This window comes from Macrobrachium rosenbergii, chromosome 55 (genome assembly GCF_040412425.1).
Source record: "Macrobrachium rosenbergii isolate ZJJX-2024 chromosome 55, ASM4041242v1, whole genome shotgun sequence".
Taxonomy (NCBI): domain Eukaryota; kingdom Metazoa; phylum Arthropoda; class Malacostraca; order Decapoda; family Palaemonidae; genus Macrobrachium; species Macrobrachium rosenbergii.
In genome coordinates, this window is record NC_089795.1 from 66,094,472 (window position 1) to 66,113,131 (window position 18,660).

At 41.3% G+C, this 18,660-nt stretch overlaps 1 protein-coding gene across 6 annotated transcripts in view; it reads right to left on the reverse strand.

Annotated features, from left to right (window-relative positions):
* The window catches only part of PhKgamma (phosphorylase kinase gamma), a 147,383-nt gene that overhangs the window by 123,444 nt on the left and 5,279 nt on the right, over window positions 1-18,660 (reverse strand). For all 6 annotated transcript variants that reach the window (XM_067098777.1, XM_067098772.1, XM_067098774.1 and 3 more), the window contains exon 2: window positions 2,083-2,217. In XM_067098777.1, the coding sequence (XP_066954878.1) occupies window positions 2,083-2,206 (124 nt within the window). In that variant the 5' untranslated portion in view covers window positions 2,207-2,217. The remainder of the gene's footprint in view (window positions 1-2,082; window positions 2,218-18,660) is intronic.

An 18,660-nucleotide genomic window follows, 5' to 3' on the forward strand; every position in this document is an offset into this window, starting at 1 on the left:
TCTTTAAAAATTTAATCCCTGAATAAACTAAAAATGTTGAATATTCAAAGATTTGTTTCTTCTTTAGCCATTTCCCCCACACAATTCCACCATTTGAGTTTTTGGCGGGCTGACATTCAAACCTTCATCCTTGACTTTCCGATGACAGACTGATACTTGTGGACCCTCATGTCTTTGAGGTTTTAATTTCAGTTACAAAGGTAATCCTCTCTTTTGCCTTAGTTTCTATACTCCTAATCCTTGGTTTGACCTCTCCTGCTTCTCAGCTATCAGCTGCTAATCCTATGTACTGTACCCCAAATACTTGCGTTCTAAGTTTGTTGGGTTCTCGCATCTTTAAAAATTGACAAGGCATCTGGCTTGGATTGTATTCTGGTCCAAATCCTACAAGTTTCTAAGTAAGCTTGCTCTTGTGCTTTGCCACCTATATTGTTAAATCTTTTGCAATTACCCTTTCTCTTAGAAACATGTTCTGGTCCAGCTAATTTCTTAGAACTGTCACAACTCAAACCCTTCTAACTACAACCCTATTATCATCACTTTAATACCAATGGAATACTGAAAATTTTTCTCACCTCTCATTTTCTTAAACACCTTGCATACGGCAACAATTATTAGTGACCTTTCCTATCTCACTGACGTTTGGTTATCTTCTCTGTAAGACTTCAGAGAATCACTTGCTGTCACTCTTAACATCTCCAAGGTATTTGATAATCAGGCACACAACTGTCAGCCAAACTTCCTGCTTGTGGCTTCACTCCCTCCCTCTGTACGGTCACTTCCAGATCTTCAACCAGTTAGTTTGTATAAGAATTCAGAAATACTGCTGAAGTGCATCTTTATCACAGCAAGCCTAAGAAATCAGAAACATTGATTTCAACGAATCGAGAGCTCACTTTGTGTATTGCCACAACTACCTAAAACCTATGTTGGTGGTTGGACAGATGGAATGAAATAGACCATAGCCTTCTGTATCAATGAACTTCCCAATACATCATCTCCTAACCGTGCTTAGGTTAATGATTCAACCCTAAATAACAGTCTCTAATTTACCTCCAAGCATTATTCTGTTAATTGCACTCAACATTGAATTGGAACTTTATCTCATTTTTCTGTCTCCTTTCCCATTCAATTTTGGAGATCCAAATTGCTTTTAAGTCTTGGATAGTTTACACTGTTCAAACTATTAAATCAACCTCTAAAAAGTTGGATGTGATGTTTAAAAATCATTATTAGTTTTTTCATCTAAGTAATTAAAGCATATGCTGGACTTATTAGTCATTGTCTGGAGTACTTTCATATTGGGTCCCCCTCCTTGACAAGTTTAAGAAAATTCATTTTATAAATGATTAATCACATCCCCTCTCTACCCTCTTCCTTTATGCTGCAAAGTGGCACCACCATCTCTTCCTATTGGTACTATTTCAGTCACTGTGCTGTTGAGCTAAAAGGGAGAATTCCTCTGCCTCTAAGCTGCCTTACAAGACCTGCCCAGTCAGTCCTTCCCACATTTACTCATGAAACCAGTAATCCCTGGATTACAAGGTACAGTCACTTTCTTTTCTCCCATGGAGAAGGTCTATTGTTACCTTCATGGTTAAGCCATACCCTTTTTTCTTTTCATTTTTTTTGGAACCAGGCTAGAACAGAGCAGCAGGTTACCTATCCCACTGGCATTTCACCACTGTTACTCTTGATATGTCAGATTTTCCTTTTATAGTTATAAATGAACGGGTTCTCTTCACTCTCTTCTGACTGCACTTTGTACTTACATTCCCATCTGATCTAGGTCTTCATCTACCCCTTTTCCCATAATTCTTTGAACCTTTCTACTATTTTTCATCCTGCTACTTCCACATCAGCTGTTTCTCAACTTACTGTTCCTCATCCTTCTTGTTAAATCAGTTTTTTAATCCTCATTCTTCTCATTTAATCAGCTTTCTTCTTGAACCTCAAATTTTTCATTAAATCAGCTTCCTTGTTAAAAGTGGGAACACACATTAGCAGCAAATGCAGCAAAACTACACAAGTGCACAACTGAAATACCATTCTAATAAATAAAAAGCATCGAAATTAGCTTACCAATACATCGACGTACAACTGAACAGCCGCCCCTTCCTAGAACTTCCTTTGGTTCATATTTTGCATAAAATCCTTTAGCAGCATCACGACTAGGCAAAACATCACCATCTTCGTCAACAGCCATTTTTCTGTTACCTGAAAGTATGATTCAGAACTATGAAAATTTGTCCTTTTCAAATGTTAAGGTTATAGCATGAATAACTTAAAATTTTAAAAATCTCTTCTTACTATAATAAAAAATGTTACTAAAATTATAATTACACCAATAACTTGATAATTTTTGCCTTTCGGTCTGGATTATGGCCTAATCTGCTACAATTTTACATTACAAATCATTACTGTTGAATAATTTTTAAAAATATTGTTAAAATATTTTCATAATACAATTAAGATTCATATATATTTACCAAGTAATTACACAGCTAACGTTTCTACTCGTGCAGCAGCCTTTTAAAAATCTGCAGTAGTGCTTCTATTGTTTTGTGTAGGTGACAAACCCTGCCCACTATTGGAGCACTCGGGAAACAACCAGCAGGTAAGCTTAATTTTGTTTGTGCCCTTACATCCATAACAGGGGAAGAGGGTGGGCTCCGATTCTGTAATTACTTGGTAAATAAGTATGAAACTTAATTTTATTATGAAAATATCAATTTCATTTAAATGACTTACCAAGTAATTACATAGCTGGATACCACATTGAATGGAGGTGGGATATATGGACATATTCTGTCCAGAACATTAAAGCATGGTAATGACTGTGAAATACAAAAATTTGCCAGCAATGATACAATGATTGTTGTTTCCTTACCTGGTAAGAGAGCTACTGCAGGTGAATACTGCCTCTGGTTGGTGCTCATCTCAACCTGTAGTGGCGTGGCTTTTGAGCCGTGGGTCGCCTCTACTTAAGTGGGAACTTTGCAGCGAAGGATAGGCCTGATGGCTGGCAAAGCATAAGAAAGAGCCTTTGCCCTGGGCGCAGTACCAATTTAAAAAACAACAGACAACACTGTCACCTACTCTGAAAACACCACAACCCATCCACTGGTGGGTACTACAGGTACACTGTACCTCAAGGCTCCCCAAAAACTTCAAAACCCTACACCAAGGTGAAAGGATAGTAGTTTGACCCTGCTGCCCCTCTGAACCTATACCTAGTAGCCATTGAGCTAGTAGACAGTGGGGAGAACGAGCTGGTGTACCATACTCCCACAGCACACACAAAAGTGAAAGGAACCAACTGAGATCTCACCATCAAGAATGAGCACTTGGTATGTATACTTTCCATAAAACAGGAATTTGCTGAGTGAGATGGCAGTGCTAGTGCTCCCTGTGCACACCTGGAGTGTGGGATGCAGGACCTGCACTCTTGTTAGAACATACAAGGTCCAGGTCCTCACATTCATTGCATCAACAGGTTGCACATACCCCTCCATGTTTCTCCTAAGACCACACACACACACAGAATAAGTGAGATGCACAGACTCATCTAGGTGCGAGCCTTAGAACTCACAGGAGGAAGAGGCAGAAGCAGAACTCTCATCTAATTAGGGGCAGAGCGCAGCCTGCCAGAGGCAATGGGGCATGCTTCTGGAGAAGACTACCTGGACTTTTTATGTGAGGCTTTACACTTCTGACTTCCCCTCCCCCTTCTTCCACCTACCTGGATGAAGAACTGGGGATGAGGAGGAGGATGAAGACAAGCTTGACACTGACAAGGAAGATGAAGAAAAAATTAGGACTAAAAATTGCAAAATCATTTTTTTCCCTTTCCTCTTGCAGGTCTTGCTGGTCTTCCATGCTGAAGGGAAGGGAAAGGCCAGAACTGAAGAAGGTGAAGCACTTGTTGGAGGATCTGCTACTGGAAACACTACTGCAACAGGAAGACCCCCCAACCTTTACAACTGAAGATAAGGCTGGGGCAGTTGCATGAAGGCATGGGTTACAGCTCTTTATTCTTCTCTGCCAGATTTCTAGAAACAATAAAAAAGATAGTCTACCAGGGATGATGAGTGTGTGTCATATCTTTCGGAGGTACTCCAGAGACAATAACTTCTTAGTACCTGGAGAGTCAAAATAAGAAGTATAAAAGGGCAAGGCATTTGCTGAAGGAGCACCACGACCAGAAGCTACATCATCCTCCATGGGGAGAGCAGAGTCAGAATTCATAACTCAAATACTATCTCTCCAAGGAGTAGGAGCTCTACTAGCAAGCAGGGAGAAGGGAATGAAAGGTGGTGAGAGAAAGGAACTGGAAAGACTCAGTGACATCATTGGAAGAGTATCATCCCCCTAAAAAATCAGGTGAAAGCTTCTTATCCTTTTTCCTATTTGCAAAACTTCTCCCACTGAGAAGACGACCAAATTGCACACTCCTTCCAGGGAAAAGAATAAGTGCATATCTTCTTCCTAAAAAATAAACAATACCCACAGGGCCTCACCCTTGCTATGGTGTTGATCAAATTTTTCTCAAACTCAGTGTAAAAACAAGAACAAGAAAAATACACAACACCAAAAAGCAAAGCAAAAAGGGTAGCAGAACACCCACCCAAATATTCAATGATCACACAGGGAGACAGCAAGCAAAGGACGTCTGTTCTATTCGACAGCCAAACAAAAACTGAGTGGTGACAAAAGGTGAATGTGGGATATTTACTCGCTCACCCCATCTTCACCAATTAACGACCTTGGTGCCAACAACTGCTAAAGCTCATGCTAAAGGTTACTCCTATATATAAGGCAATGGTTTATATTTCTGCAGGAACAAACACTGTTTTCAAATCTCAGGCTGTATATATAATATCCTTAGTAAAACAGCTTTTATTGCTTCAAGTTGCCAAGAGTACAGTAATAATTGTGCCCATTTACTTTTGTTTATCTTTGTATTTTGCTTTACTTCTCGTTATTCTTTGTTTTCATTGCCACATATTCACTTTAAATCATTTCATCTTGGATCAGACCCTTCTTCATCTACACCGGAACAAACTGTCGTCTAACTGGAGCCTTATGTTTCTGTATGAAGAAGAAACCTGGCTAACCATTTACCACAACTAAGATCATGCTCTTATGGGGAGAGATCGGTGAGATCCATTCAAGTGAAGTACAACCTGACTGTATCACATGCTATTGCTTCAGACCTTTGTTTTATAACAGTTGGAATATTTTTCAATCTCAATAAAACAGCCAAACAAGACCTTTATATTTCCTTAAACATAAGTATTAAAAGTGATGATTCTTTTTCCCACCAAGAGTAGTACAAACCTAGTAAAAATAACATGCAACGTAGTGGTGGTGAAATTAGATATGTGACCATGACCTTATTAGAACAAGGATATTCTGCTATATACATTAGTGCCTGTAGCTCTGGGATCAGTTTGCATTAATTCATTTTTCAAGGTATCAGCATCTTCATTCTACTGAAGTGCCCCACTATCTCCCTACCCAGCAAAGCTGTGAAAAAGTTTACTTTGCCATGCTACTGATGACGTAGCTTGTAAGTTTAAGGAATAAAATAACACACTAAAGAATCTTGCACCAATAGTTGAGTTTTTTGTACTGTTCCTCGGTAGTCATATCTCAGTTCATGAACACCTTGCTTAACAGACAATTCAGTTAAAGAGCAATTTGTCTAAGGAAAAACCTGGTCCATTAACAGAGGTTTGCTCATTTCAAGGAAGAACAAAGGTGCTTGGCTAGAACATGTATGAGAGGAGAATGTCCATAGTTCATTAATAAAAGATAAAAATGATATTTTAATGATAAAAATAAAGTTTTGTTCATACTTACCTGGCAGATATATATATAGCTGTAGTCTCTGAAGGTCCGACAGAATTTTCAAATTTAAGCGGCTGCAGATGCTTGACAGGTGGTTAGTACACATTCCGCGCTGCAGCGCGGGTATCAGTGAACCATTCCCATTTTCTATTCAGATTTTCAACGCCACTGTCTCCTGAGGGGAGGAGGGAGGGCAATATGAATATATCTGTAGGTAAGTATGAACAAACTTTATTTTATCATTAAAATATCATTTTGTTCACGAGACTTCTCTGCCAGATATATATATAGCTGAATACCACCTTTGGAGGGGCAAGACAGCTTAAGAATAATGGAAAACAATTTAAGAGATAAAATATTTTGGTTCTTACCTGATAGCATAGCTGACTGAGTGGTTACTGTCACCTAGCCACTTCTGCTTTACTAGAGACCCCAGCAAGGTAGTGACCTATAAAGCTGGCGACTGCTAGATGATCTGTCAACGGCGTGACCACAATGTGACTAGACCATGGATCATAATGCCAGGACAAACGAGCATTACCAACCACCTAACCAGCACTTTAAGATTTATGAAAAGATTGGAAGACTGACACCATCAATCGACCCATCAACCATAAAAACACAACAAACACAATTAAAAACCCCTCCTAAATAGGATTAAAGGATAGGAGCAGAGCTACCACCTGACCCAAGGTTGCAGCAGCAGCAAATGCAATGGTCCCAGAGAATAGCAATTTCATAAGCTACCTTGACATCTTGCCCAGTAGTGTGAGGCAAACACTGATTCACTTCTCCAAAAAGTGGCACTGATAATATCACTGAGCGCCATATTTCTTGAAAGCCATGGAGTAAAGGACTGCCCTAACTTCATGGGGCGTTCACTTTCAACAACTTTAAAGTTGGAGTCGTCACAACAAGAATGAGCCCTCTTAATGACATTCCTAATGAAGAATGCCAACGCCGTTCTTCGACATGGGATTAACAGGATGTTTCACTGAACACCATAAATTGTCCAATGGACCTCGAGTGTCCTGAGTCCTTCTAAGGTAAAACTTTAGCGCTCTAACAGGGCACAGAACTCTCTCAGGATTCTGTCCAGCTAGGTCAGTCAAACCTTGAATTTCAAAGTGATCTAGGCCAGGGATTAGAAGGCCTTTCATTCTTAGCCAAGAAAATAGGGGACAACGAGCAGACAGCATTGTGTCCCTTTGAAGCCCATGATGGCTGAAAGCCTGAACTTCACTCACTCTCTTACGCCAGAGAATGAGGAAGACAGTCTTTCTAGTAACATCCCTTAGAGACGCTGAATGAATTGGCTCAAACGGACTGGCCATTAAAAACTTAAGGACAACATCCAAATTCCAAGCAGGGGGAATAGGCGGGAACTTTAGATGTTTCAAAAGATCTCAAGAGATCGTGGAGGTCCTTATTAGACAAATCCAGTCCTCTATGGCGGAAAACAGAGGAAAGCATGCTCCGATAACCCTTGATAGTTGGGACTGCTAACTTGAGTTTTTCTCTCAAAAGAGAAGGAAATCATTATTTGGCTCAAAGAGGTCGAGTAAGAGAAAAACCCTTCTTTCTGCACCAACCTCTGAAGGTTGCCCACTGCTTGATACACTTTGATAGAGGAAGCTCTTCTGGCTCTAGCGATGGCCTGTACACTGGCCAGAAACCCTGCTCTGACCAATTTCTCGATAGTCCAGATGCAGTCAGGTTCAGAGCGGGAGGTTCAAATGATATCTCGCAGAAAGGCTATGAGCAGATCTGCTCTCAAAGGAAGAGTGACCCTGGGAACGTCCACAACCAGAAGAGAACTCCAAGAAAACCATTGGTTCGAAGGCCAAAACGGGCGATGAGCGTCATCCTTGTTCCTTGAGAGGCCGAGAACGTGGGCACTTCTCCCAGAATTTTGAACGGGGAAAGGCATAAACGTCCAGACCTGTCAATCCCAGAGAAAGAGCATCTGTCGCAGCACCTGGGTCAGAACAGGGGAGCAGTAGATGGGAAGCCTCGCTGTTCTTGAGGTGTGAAGAGATCCATCAGAGGACGACCCCAAAGGACCAGAGGTCTTGGCAAACCTCCTGATGAAGAGTCCATTCCTTGGAAGAAGTTGGTGGCTGACTGAGCAGGTCCGCTCGAACATTTCTACCCCTGCAACAAATCTTGTGAGGATTGTAATGTTGCGAGCCCGAGCCCAGAGGAGAATTTCTCGCAAGGCTAACAGGGAACAAGGAGTGTGTTCCTTTGTTTTTGAGCACGCCAACGCCCGAGTGTTGTCCGAGTTCACTTGAACAACGTGATTGGCAACTAGAGACTCAAGACTGGAGGCTAAAAGATTGCCACAACTCTTTGATGTTGATGTGCCAGGAAATCTGTTGCCTCTTTCCAGGTTCCTGACACTTCCTTCCCTCCCAAAGTGTTGTTCCCAACCCGCCAAAGACCCGTCGGAAACAACACTAGGTTGGGGCTCAGAAGTTTGAAAGAGATCCCTCCCCAACTTCACAGGATCGAGCCACCACTTGAGGAGTCTTTTATGGAGGGAAGGATCCTTAATTCTTCTTCCAAGTCTTCCTTGTTCTTCCAGTTCTCCAGCAGAAAGAACTGAGAGGTCTGAGATGTAGCCTCCTAGAGAAAACAAACTTCTCCAGCGAGGAAATGGTCCCAGCAGACTCATCCATTCCCTCACCTAGCATGTTTCTTCTCCAAGAAGACTGCGACTTTTTCGCAACAAAGAACTTGCCTTTCTGGCGGAGACGCTATAAAAGCGCTGAATTCATCTGAATCCCCAGATAAACAATGGACTGAGAGGGGATCAGGTGCGATTTTCATTGACCAGAAGTCCCAGGGACTCCACCAGATCCAGAGTAAAATGAAGGTCCTCCAGACACGCTCGTGCTGAAGAAGCACGGATCAGCCAATCGTTTCAGGTAGAGAGAGATCCTGATCTCCCAGGGTGCAACCACCTCGCCAGATAGCGTTCTTCATGAGAAGCGGTAAACACCCTCGGGGCTGTGCTGAGTCCAAAAGCAGAGAGCCCTGAATTGTAAGTCTTGCCCCCCAAGACAAAGCGGAGATACTTCTTCGAGCTGGATGAATGGGCGTGAAGTATGTATCTTGAAAGGTCTAAAGACACCATCCAATCCCAGGGGACGAAGAGCTCTAAAATGACTGAGGCGTTCCATCTTGAACTTGTCCTTCTGGACAAAGTCGTTCAGCCTGTTGACGTCAAGACAGGTCTCCAGCCTTCTGGATGTTAGGAACCAGAAACAGTCTTTGTAAAATCCCGGTTGCATGTCTAAGACTGGTTCCACTGCTCTCTTCTCGAGCATTTGGTCGAGAAGGTCGAACAGCATCTTCTGCTTGGCAGGGCGGCCATTTTGGGAGAAAAAACTTGGGGTCAAGACAAGAGGCGGAAGAGTCAGGAAAGGAATTAGTATCTCTCTCTACTACTTGGAGGGACAAGAGTCTGCCCCTCACTCTCTCCAGGCTTGAGCAAAATGAAGGAAGCCTGGCTTTACTGGCATCTGGAGGAGAAACGAGTCACTTGCCGCCCCTCTTGGGAGTGACCTTGCCTCAGGAAAACCCTCTGCCTTAGGTGCGGGTTTGGAGAAACTACCCGTGGAAGAGCCTCCACGACAGGGCTTTCATTTCTTTTTAGCCTGATGAGACACAGAAGACGACGAAGAAGGTGCTGGGGGCGTTAGAGGACCTGGAAAGGGAGATCTTTTTGCTTCTCCTGAATTTGTTGCTTATCCTTAACCAAGGTCTGGGAAGAGATGGCAGAGAGAGGTGCGAACTGAAGTTCTCCCCTTCTGAGAAGGAGAAACCGACTTGCCAAAAAGGAGCAGAACAATGCCTTTCTTTAAAAAGAGCTGACGAAAACTGAGAAGTCAGATCTTCAGACTGCCATCTCTGACGGCCTTGTCCATACTGTCTTAAAACGCTGGACAGCTCCCACAGACTAATAGAACTAGGGCTATTGGCCTTAGTGTGCAAACGCCCAGACACCAGTCCAAAAGCAAAACTTCCACTGTCTTGAAAAAGTCCTTTGAGGTATGATAAGGTCCATTTCAGTAAGGGTCCAGGGAAACCTTGGAAGAGGACAAATAAAATCTCCTAGAGGCGTCCACAAGATAGTGAAGTCCCATTTATAAAAGAGGGAACTGACAAACCCATATCTTCCCTGTGTCGTCCATACTCCGGATTTTCCCACAACAAGCTTAGAAGGAGGCAAAGCAAAAGAAGTCTTCCCTTGGTTCTTCCTAGTAGACATCAGTCTTGAACTTCTTAAAAGCCTTCTTGATAGAGAAGGACTCTTCATTTGAAGAAGACCAGAGATTTCCTGCGCCTGAGACGAAGCCAACTGCGACTGGGGAGCGAGCTGAAGTTTGAAACGTTTCCGAAATAAATCCCTTAAACAGACAAGTCAGAGTCTGATAATCGGAAGAAGCAGAAGGAACTTGTTTTCTTATAGGGTTCTGAAAAAAGGGCAGTTCTTCTTCCTCAGCTGGAGGATCAGGAGAGCAGGGAGCCAGTCTAATCTTCGCTGATCGCCAAGCGACTTAACATGCTTGAAGTAGGCTAAATCTTGATGAGCTTGAACAGAAGTTGGCGAGGAAGTTGGTCATCAAGAAAAACAACAGGGGCGGTGCAACATCCGTATGATGAGAAGAGATAACACGAGGCGGCGAGGCGCCCTGGCGAGAAGCGATCTCCGTGAACTGTACGAAAGAGAGTCACCCAGCGAGGCGGCGTCCTGGCTGAAGCGCTGGCACGGACACAGGGGTGGCGAGAAGCGTGAGAGCGCGGCGTGAAGCGCAAGCCCTGAAACTCGAACATGTCGCGAAAGGAGACGTCAAAATCTTCAGGAGAGAAGGAAGCCTTTAAACACTCCCCAGAGCGAGGCGAAGCTTCGATTCAGCAGGCGAGAGCGCACGGCGGAGGTGAAGGCCAGAACTTCTTCACAGGCAGATGCAAATCTTTTACGACCTGGTTCGATCCGCAGAGAATCCAGTTGCTGTTGCAAACCCAACAAAATCTGCACCCAGGGGACACAGCTCTCTTAGCAGACGGACTGAATTTATGAGAAGGCGGAGCGAAGGCTTCTTCTTTCCCAATGGAGAAAGGTCTCCATCTTAGCGCGACAGAGGTCAAACATTCAAGAACTTCTTCCTTCACGAGAATATCCAAAACTTTCAGGTGGAAGCAAAACGTCTGGGGAAGAGGGCGTGGAAGCGTCCTCTCCTCTCAGGCTTCTCATGGGGTCGGCGAAGTCAACCAAGCGCTCCAACCCCGACAAGGGAGGACATGTCGGAGGACGAAGCATTCCTTATGGATGCGTGCCTGAAACACCGATCCTGGCAGCCTGGGTGAGTCATCAGGACCTGCCCGAAGGACGCCAGATCGGAGGAGTCCCCGTAACCTTCATGCGACTTTCAGACATGCCCTCTCCGGGGTCTTGGGAGTTCGGCAGAGGTCAGGCCTAGAAGCATTATAGGGTCGATCTGACGCCCCTCCACAACACTAGGGGGATTAACACACACTGCACTTTGCGTTGCAGGGCATTCACTTTGTTTTCAAGAGCAAGGAATAGACTCAAGAACCAGAGTCAGAGCATTACTTTCTGCAACAACCTCAAAGGCAACACTGGGTTAGGACTACAAGCTACAGGGTTACTAACGGAGGAAACCTGACTGACCGTCCACAGAAGCACTCCTGGAGAAGATTTCCTCACCTATCACGCTCCATTTGACGCATATAGAAGCCGTATTTTCTTCCATTCCCCCCTCAGATAATCCTCATTCATTACAACGATTATCCACAGAGCATTCCATACCTCTACATTTCATACATAAAAGTATGAGGTCTACTGTCTTCCGATAACCTCACGCTTACACCCACCAAGCTACAGACTCGATGGCTAGAGAAGACATTATATAAAGAAAAGTCAAAGCAAAATCAAAACGGTCCAGAAAAGCGTATGCCAAGTCTGAGATCAGTCCGAATACCAAAAACAGCAAAATACTCAAATGACAAAAATTTCGAAATCCAAAAAGCGGAGGAACTGACAACAGGTGTTGACAGTCCGGCGACATAGAAAATCTGAATAGAAGCGGAATGGTTCCTGATACCCGCGCTGGCCCGGCAGGAATGTGTACTAACCACCTGACCGGCCACTGCGTGTGCATGAAATTTAAATTCTGTCGGACCTTGAACTACAGCTATATATATATCCCCCTGGCAGGTAAGTCTCGTGAACAAGAATTTGAGGCCCAGTATCAGTGCAAACTGGTTTACAGAGAAAAATAGGATTCTGACAAAACTGTAACTAACTCCCCAGGTTAAAAATTTGGGCCAAATGATAATGTTAGGAGGAGGAGGAGGGAGGAGGGATTTTACTATGGAGGACAAAAACAAGGAGGAGGATGTATAGGTTTTACTAAAAGCCTGTATGTCTGGAGCGTAACAATAATAAAACTTGTAGAGGCAGAAAAAAGAAATTTCATTAAGCACAGCTGCCTACTGTTTTTAATGAGGCCTGTGAGGATATTCCGTTCTTTCAAACATTTCAACTCAAAATCTCAAATCACCTTCCACATAAGCCATGAAAAATCCAAATTACATGTCAAGTGAAACAAATTACATTGTCCAGCCCTGGATTTAATACTGAGTTACTAAGTCTCTCTTTTGTTTAAATTTCTGAAAATGTTTGTTAAATTAAGTTTAAAATTTTTTATTTGTTTATTTTAGGTCTAATTACACACCGTTTTCTTCGTTGATGAGAAAATCGCTTGGATGTCTCATCAAGAAGAGGAGGAATTCAGTTAAAAACAGCCTTCTGGGGTTAAGTTCCATATAACCAAGGTATGTCAGTATTTGATACATCAGCTCACTTTCCAGTGTTTGCAGGTGCATTAACTGGAATTTCCTGTTTGCTCAAATTTTATCTTTTTTAATACATTTGCATTCTAAAATAAGAAAAATGCCTTACAACCTGATGGCAGTTGGAGGCTGTCTTCATATGAATGTCTACCAATTAGAATAATGCTGCAATAATAAAACTATTAATAATAATAATTAATTCTTTGCCAGTAATAGTCAGTACAATTCAAAAACGTTTTCATAAAGAGTAATTCATTTATTTCAATCATCAACAGTGTCTGTAGAAATTTATTTCAGTTTTTTTGAATCAAAATGTATTAGCATCTTTTACCAAATTTGAACGATTAAAAAAAAAAAGTGGTGTTGTGTCCTTCGCTGCATGTGTTATCATTAGACGACTCTACCAGCTTCTAATAAATCACTTAAGCTCATTTGGTGTGATTCACAAACAATATAAATCAGAATTGACTAATAATTTCAATAGAAGAAAAATGAAAAAGAAAATTGTCACAAATGCAAAATTTTTTTAAGAGCTAACTAAAATAAAACACAATAACTCAGGAAAATGCTGGCACGATCCTGTCAAAGCATGTCTTGATGAAATAACTCTAAAAATGTGGATGTCATATAAAGTAACTGATTGCAAGGCTATTCTTCTGAAAATAAGAAAGGATAACCACAGCAAAATGGATTGTGCGTCCCAAGAAGTGAAAATGCTGTGTTTATAAAGGATAGTTTAGGCCTCATTTTATTGCCATCTGACCATGAGAAAATGGTAAACCCATCCCAGTCAATGCAAACTTTCCTAAATGAGGATGCATCAGGCCACATGAGTCAGGAATATCACAGACAGAGAAAGCATGATCTCTCAATACCATTTATACTAACTAAGTTTCACAGTTCAACTCATGAGGTCATCCATTTTCTTCTGTTTATGAAAAAGTTGATCTATGTCATACTTAATTTCCTGTAGAATCTCACTCTTTCTATATTAAACATGCTTCATTATCCTTACATACCAGGTTTTCTTAAAATTTTCCAATTCAGATCTGCTTTTTCTTTAATTCCTTGTTGATAGTCTTTAGTAAAATCCCAGTACGTTTCTCCTAGTTGGAAGGCAGGGACAAGTTTCTATCCATTAATAATAAATTGGATAAAACATGAACTTTTCCATTCTTTCTCTCCATACTTCATAGTATATAAAGAAGAAGAAGCCTTTCATATAAGAGTGAGCTGAAACCCAGTTGTTGAACTTGATAACAAGGTCATTAACCGGTGGTTATGAGAGGAAGAGGAGTTAGGTGGAGAAGACTTCTCACTCACCTATTGCAACCATGTACTTTTTCGTTATCTTAAGATATAAAGTGTGGTTAAGGTGGATAATCAGACTCCTTCATAGTTATTATTCTGCATGATAAAGAATGACTCGAGTAAAGTTGAAGTGTGGAAGAGTTTTAAATGCAACAGTCCAGGACCACAAACAGAAGAACAAGTATATATATATATATATATATATATATATATATATATATATATATATAAATGACTATATATCCACTGAATAAATATATATATATATATATAAAGGCTATATGTAACAATATATACTATATATACATATATATATATATATAAACACTGACAAAAGTATATACCATATAGTGTGCTAGGTCCAACCCTCTATATATATATATATATACATGATATATACCACATAAGTTACATATTGCAAGGCCAAGTATTATCCAAAACATGGTTCAACAAGTCAAAAACATAAAAAAAATCTAGATCTGCTGTCTTCTGTGACAGGAAATCCGTAAAGAGGGGCAAAAGCTACAATGAACCAAGGCCCCCATTGTTCCAAATTCTCTGCTAACATCGTCCATAGCTCACCCTGTTCTTGTACAATTCATTATAAGGATAAAACATTAATTTACATATGCCTGCACACAAACATTTTGATTCGGGATTCTATCTAGGAGTATATTTGAATTACAGTAAAATCGCCCCATAAGCCAGGTTCTCTCTCTCAAAATAGCTGGTCTCACCATTTGTCACTCTACTTATCCAGCCAAATTACTCTGCCATACATTAGTTTTCAAAAGCATCAAAGGACTGAAACCAGATACCAGCAGGTGCACCTTGTCGCCATTACGACAGGTGGCTAACTTAAGAGTCACATCCCAACAGCCCCAAAAATCAAAACATTGAATTGCTGCCATACAGAACCACTTACAGTTATCTGTTTAAGTCACTACAAAACTACAGTGGTAATAAAACAGATTCCAAGCGCACATAATCAGTCCCTTGGTTTGGGTGAGTTGGGTCTGTTTTTGGAAAAATCTGCTGTGATCCTCTGGATGTTATCAGTCACAGAAAATAGTTGTGTAGAATTTGGGCAAAAAAATGGCTAACCTAGAAAAAATTTAGATAAATTTACAATATACTTTTTCTCAATCAGAATTTTGTGAGTTTTTCGATGGTGTCGTCACTTTACCATCTGAATAGGCAAAACAAATTACCTGAAGCAAAATATAAAGTACGTTGGCAAAATTTTCTGTCGCCATAATTACGTGTTAATGAACTTCAAATGATCATGACTTGGGAAGTATTGGAGTTAGAACAACAGTTCACCCACTAAATTGTAGCTTGTGATGAGCACTTTCATTTGATATTAGATATAATATCATTGAGGTTAATTTCAAGGTAACTAAAGGTTGCAAATATTTTACTGCAAATTTAAAACTTTTTCATATTGCATTAAAAGTTCCTGTTAATACTGTTTAAATTTCACAACAACATATTCTACTTTATTTTCTTATTTCGGGGACCTAAGAATGATTAAACATGACTGAAGTATGATGGAAGCCACAAAACTAAAATGGGATACCTTAGCCACAAAGTTAAATGAGCACAAACAGCATCATGTGCCAACTTATATACACTTGTCTTGTCGAACTCTCCCAAAAAAACAAATCGCGTGCAAAACATAAAGCCACAGTGGAAAATGAGCCAGGGTCTTCTAAGCGTATTTCAAGATTAGAAGTTCAAAAATTTGATTTTAAAGGTCAGTGTTTCTACTGTGGAAAAGCCTGTATTTTTTATGGAAAACTTCGATACAGACGAGACTTTGAGGAAGTGTGCGCAAACGATACAAAATTCTTCATTAAGACCCTTGAGTTATGCATGGTTAGAGAGGAGAAATTTGAAAAATTATAGAAAGAAGGCTTTTGGCTTTTGGGTGTTGGTACCTTGTTGCAGCAGAGGCTGAATATCATACGTCGTGCAGGTCAAGCTTTGAAAATCCTCTACCTAAGTATTCATCGAAAGGAAGACCTAAATCTCATAGAAAAGTTGATGCTTTTGAAAAGACATGTCAGATTTTGGAGATGATATGGATTCATATACTGTTAAAGAATTTCAAGAACTCATGGAAAAACAAAGTGAAGAGGTTTACTGCATAAAAATGATATTTTTATGATAAAATAAAAAGTTTGTTCATACTTGCCTGGCAGGTATATATATAGCTGTATTCTCGAGGTGGAGAATTTCAAATTTTCAGGAACAACAGTGCCGATCAGGTGGATAGTACATTCCCACGGAGCTATTTAGGCGTTGGGCATCAAGAACCATTCCATTTTCTTTCAGATTTTCTAGCCACTGTCTCTGGAGGGAGGGGAGGGCAATATGAATATATATATCTGCCAGGTAAGTATGAACAAACTTTATTTTATCATAAAAATATCATTGTTCATGAACTACCTGTCAGTTTTATATATAGCTGAATACCACCTTTGGGGGGTAGAGACAGCTAAGAATAAGGAAAAACAAATTTAGACAGACAAATTATTTTGGTTCCTTACCTGATAGCGATAGCTGACTGAGTGGTTACTGTCACCCCTAGTCTGCTTCTGCTTCCTAGAGCAACCCAACAGGCAAGTGACCTATAAAGCTGGCGACTGCTGGGGATGATCTGTCAATTGGAGACGGTGACCACAAAGTGACTAGACCATAGACCTTATATGACAAACGAGTGCAATACCTAACCACTAAGACGTCAGTCGAAAAGATTGGAAGACTGACTCCATCAATCGACCCAACAACCACCAGAAACACAATAAAAACACAATTAAAAACTCTCGTAAACAGTTAAAGGATAGGAGTAGACCCCTGACCCCAGGTTGTAGCAGCAGCAATGTATGGTCCCAGAGAAAAGCAAATTTCATTATGCTACCTTTACATCTCTTAAGTTGTGGTGAGGCAAACACTGCGATTCACTTACGCCAAAATGTGAGCAGAGAATGTCACTGTCGCCATATTTCTCTGAAGCATGTGGAACTGACGAACCTTAATCTCATGGGCGTTGACTCCTCAACAACCTAAGTTGGAGTCGTCACAACAGAATGACCTTAATGTTGATTTTAATGAAGAAGATAGCGCATTCTTCGACATGGGATTACAGGGTTGTCTCATAACACCATAATTGTCCGAGGACCACGAGAAGGAGAGGAGTTCTTCTAATTACCCACTTTAGAGCTCTCTAACAGGACAAAGAATGACTCTCAGGATCTTGTCCAACAAAGTCTATCAAACCTTTAATTTCAAAAATGTTAGGCCAAGTTGAAGGCCTTTCGTTCTGCCAAGAATGTCAGGGGATAAAGAGCAGACAGAATTGTGCCTTGAAGTATCACATGGCGAAGATGAAAGCCTGAACTTCGCTCACTCTCTTCCCCCAGAGCAATGAGCAAGAAGACCGTCTTTCTAGTAACATATAGAGATGCTGATTGAAGAGGCTCAAAAGGACTGGTCATTAAAAACTTGAGGACAACATCCAAATTCCAAGTAGGAGAAGAAGCCAGGAACCTTGGACGTTCGAAAGATCTCAAAGAGATCTGATAGGTCCTTATTATTAGACAAACCAGTCTCTGTGTCGGAAAAAATTTAGAAGAAAAGCATGCTCGATATTCCTTTTAGTTGGAACTGGTCAACATGAATTTCTCTCAAAGAGAAGGAAATCATTCTATTTGGTTTATAGTGGTCAAGGGGAAGAGGAAAATCTTCTTTCTGCACCAACCTGAAGGTTGCCCAACTGATAAACTCTGATGGAGAAGACTTCTGGTTTATGATGGCCCATTGCCAGCTGGCAGAAAACCCCTCGCTCTGACCAATTTCTCGATAGTCTGAATGCAGTCAGGTTCAGAGCGGGAGGTTTGATGGTATCTCATCGAATGCGGGGTTGTCAAACAGATCTGCTCACAGGTAGGGATATAGAACGTCCACAACCAGAAGAGAATTTCCGAGAACCAGTGGTTCGAGAGGCCAAAAGATGGGCGATCAGCGTCATCCTTGTCCCTTGAGGAGGCTGAGAACTGAGGAATCACTTCTCCCAGAATTTTGAACGGGAGGAAAGACGTTTCTATGCAAAGGCGAACAGGGAACGAGTGTGTTCCGCCCTGTTTCTTGAGGTATTCGAAAAGCCAAATATTTTGCCTGTTGTCGAGCTTTCTTGGACAACGTGGAAGGAACAACTTCTGAGACTCAAGACGTGGGTGGAGGGCCAGGTAGATTTCTTTTTGATTTGATGTTGCCAGAGTGCGTTGCCCTTTTCAGGTTCCTGACACTTCTTTTCCCCCAGTGTTGCTCCCTTGAGCAATGATCCACGTGTCTACAACAACTCAGGTCAGGGGCAATTTCAGAAGCTTGAGACAGATCCCTTTTCCCAACTTCACAGGATCGAGCCACCACGTCAGTCTTTTATGGAAGGAATGACATAATTCTTCTTCCAAGTCTTCCTTGTTTTCCAGTTTTCCAGCAGAAAGAATTGAAGAGGTCTGAGATAAAGCCCAGAGAAATCAAGCTTCTCCAGCGAGAAAATGGTCCCAGCAGACTCATCCATTCCCTACCGAGCATGATTCCTTCTCC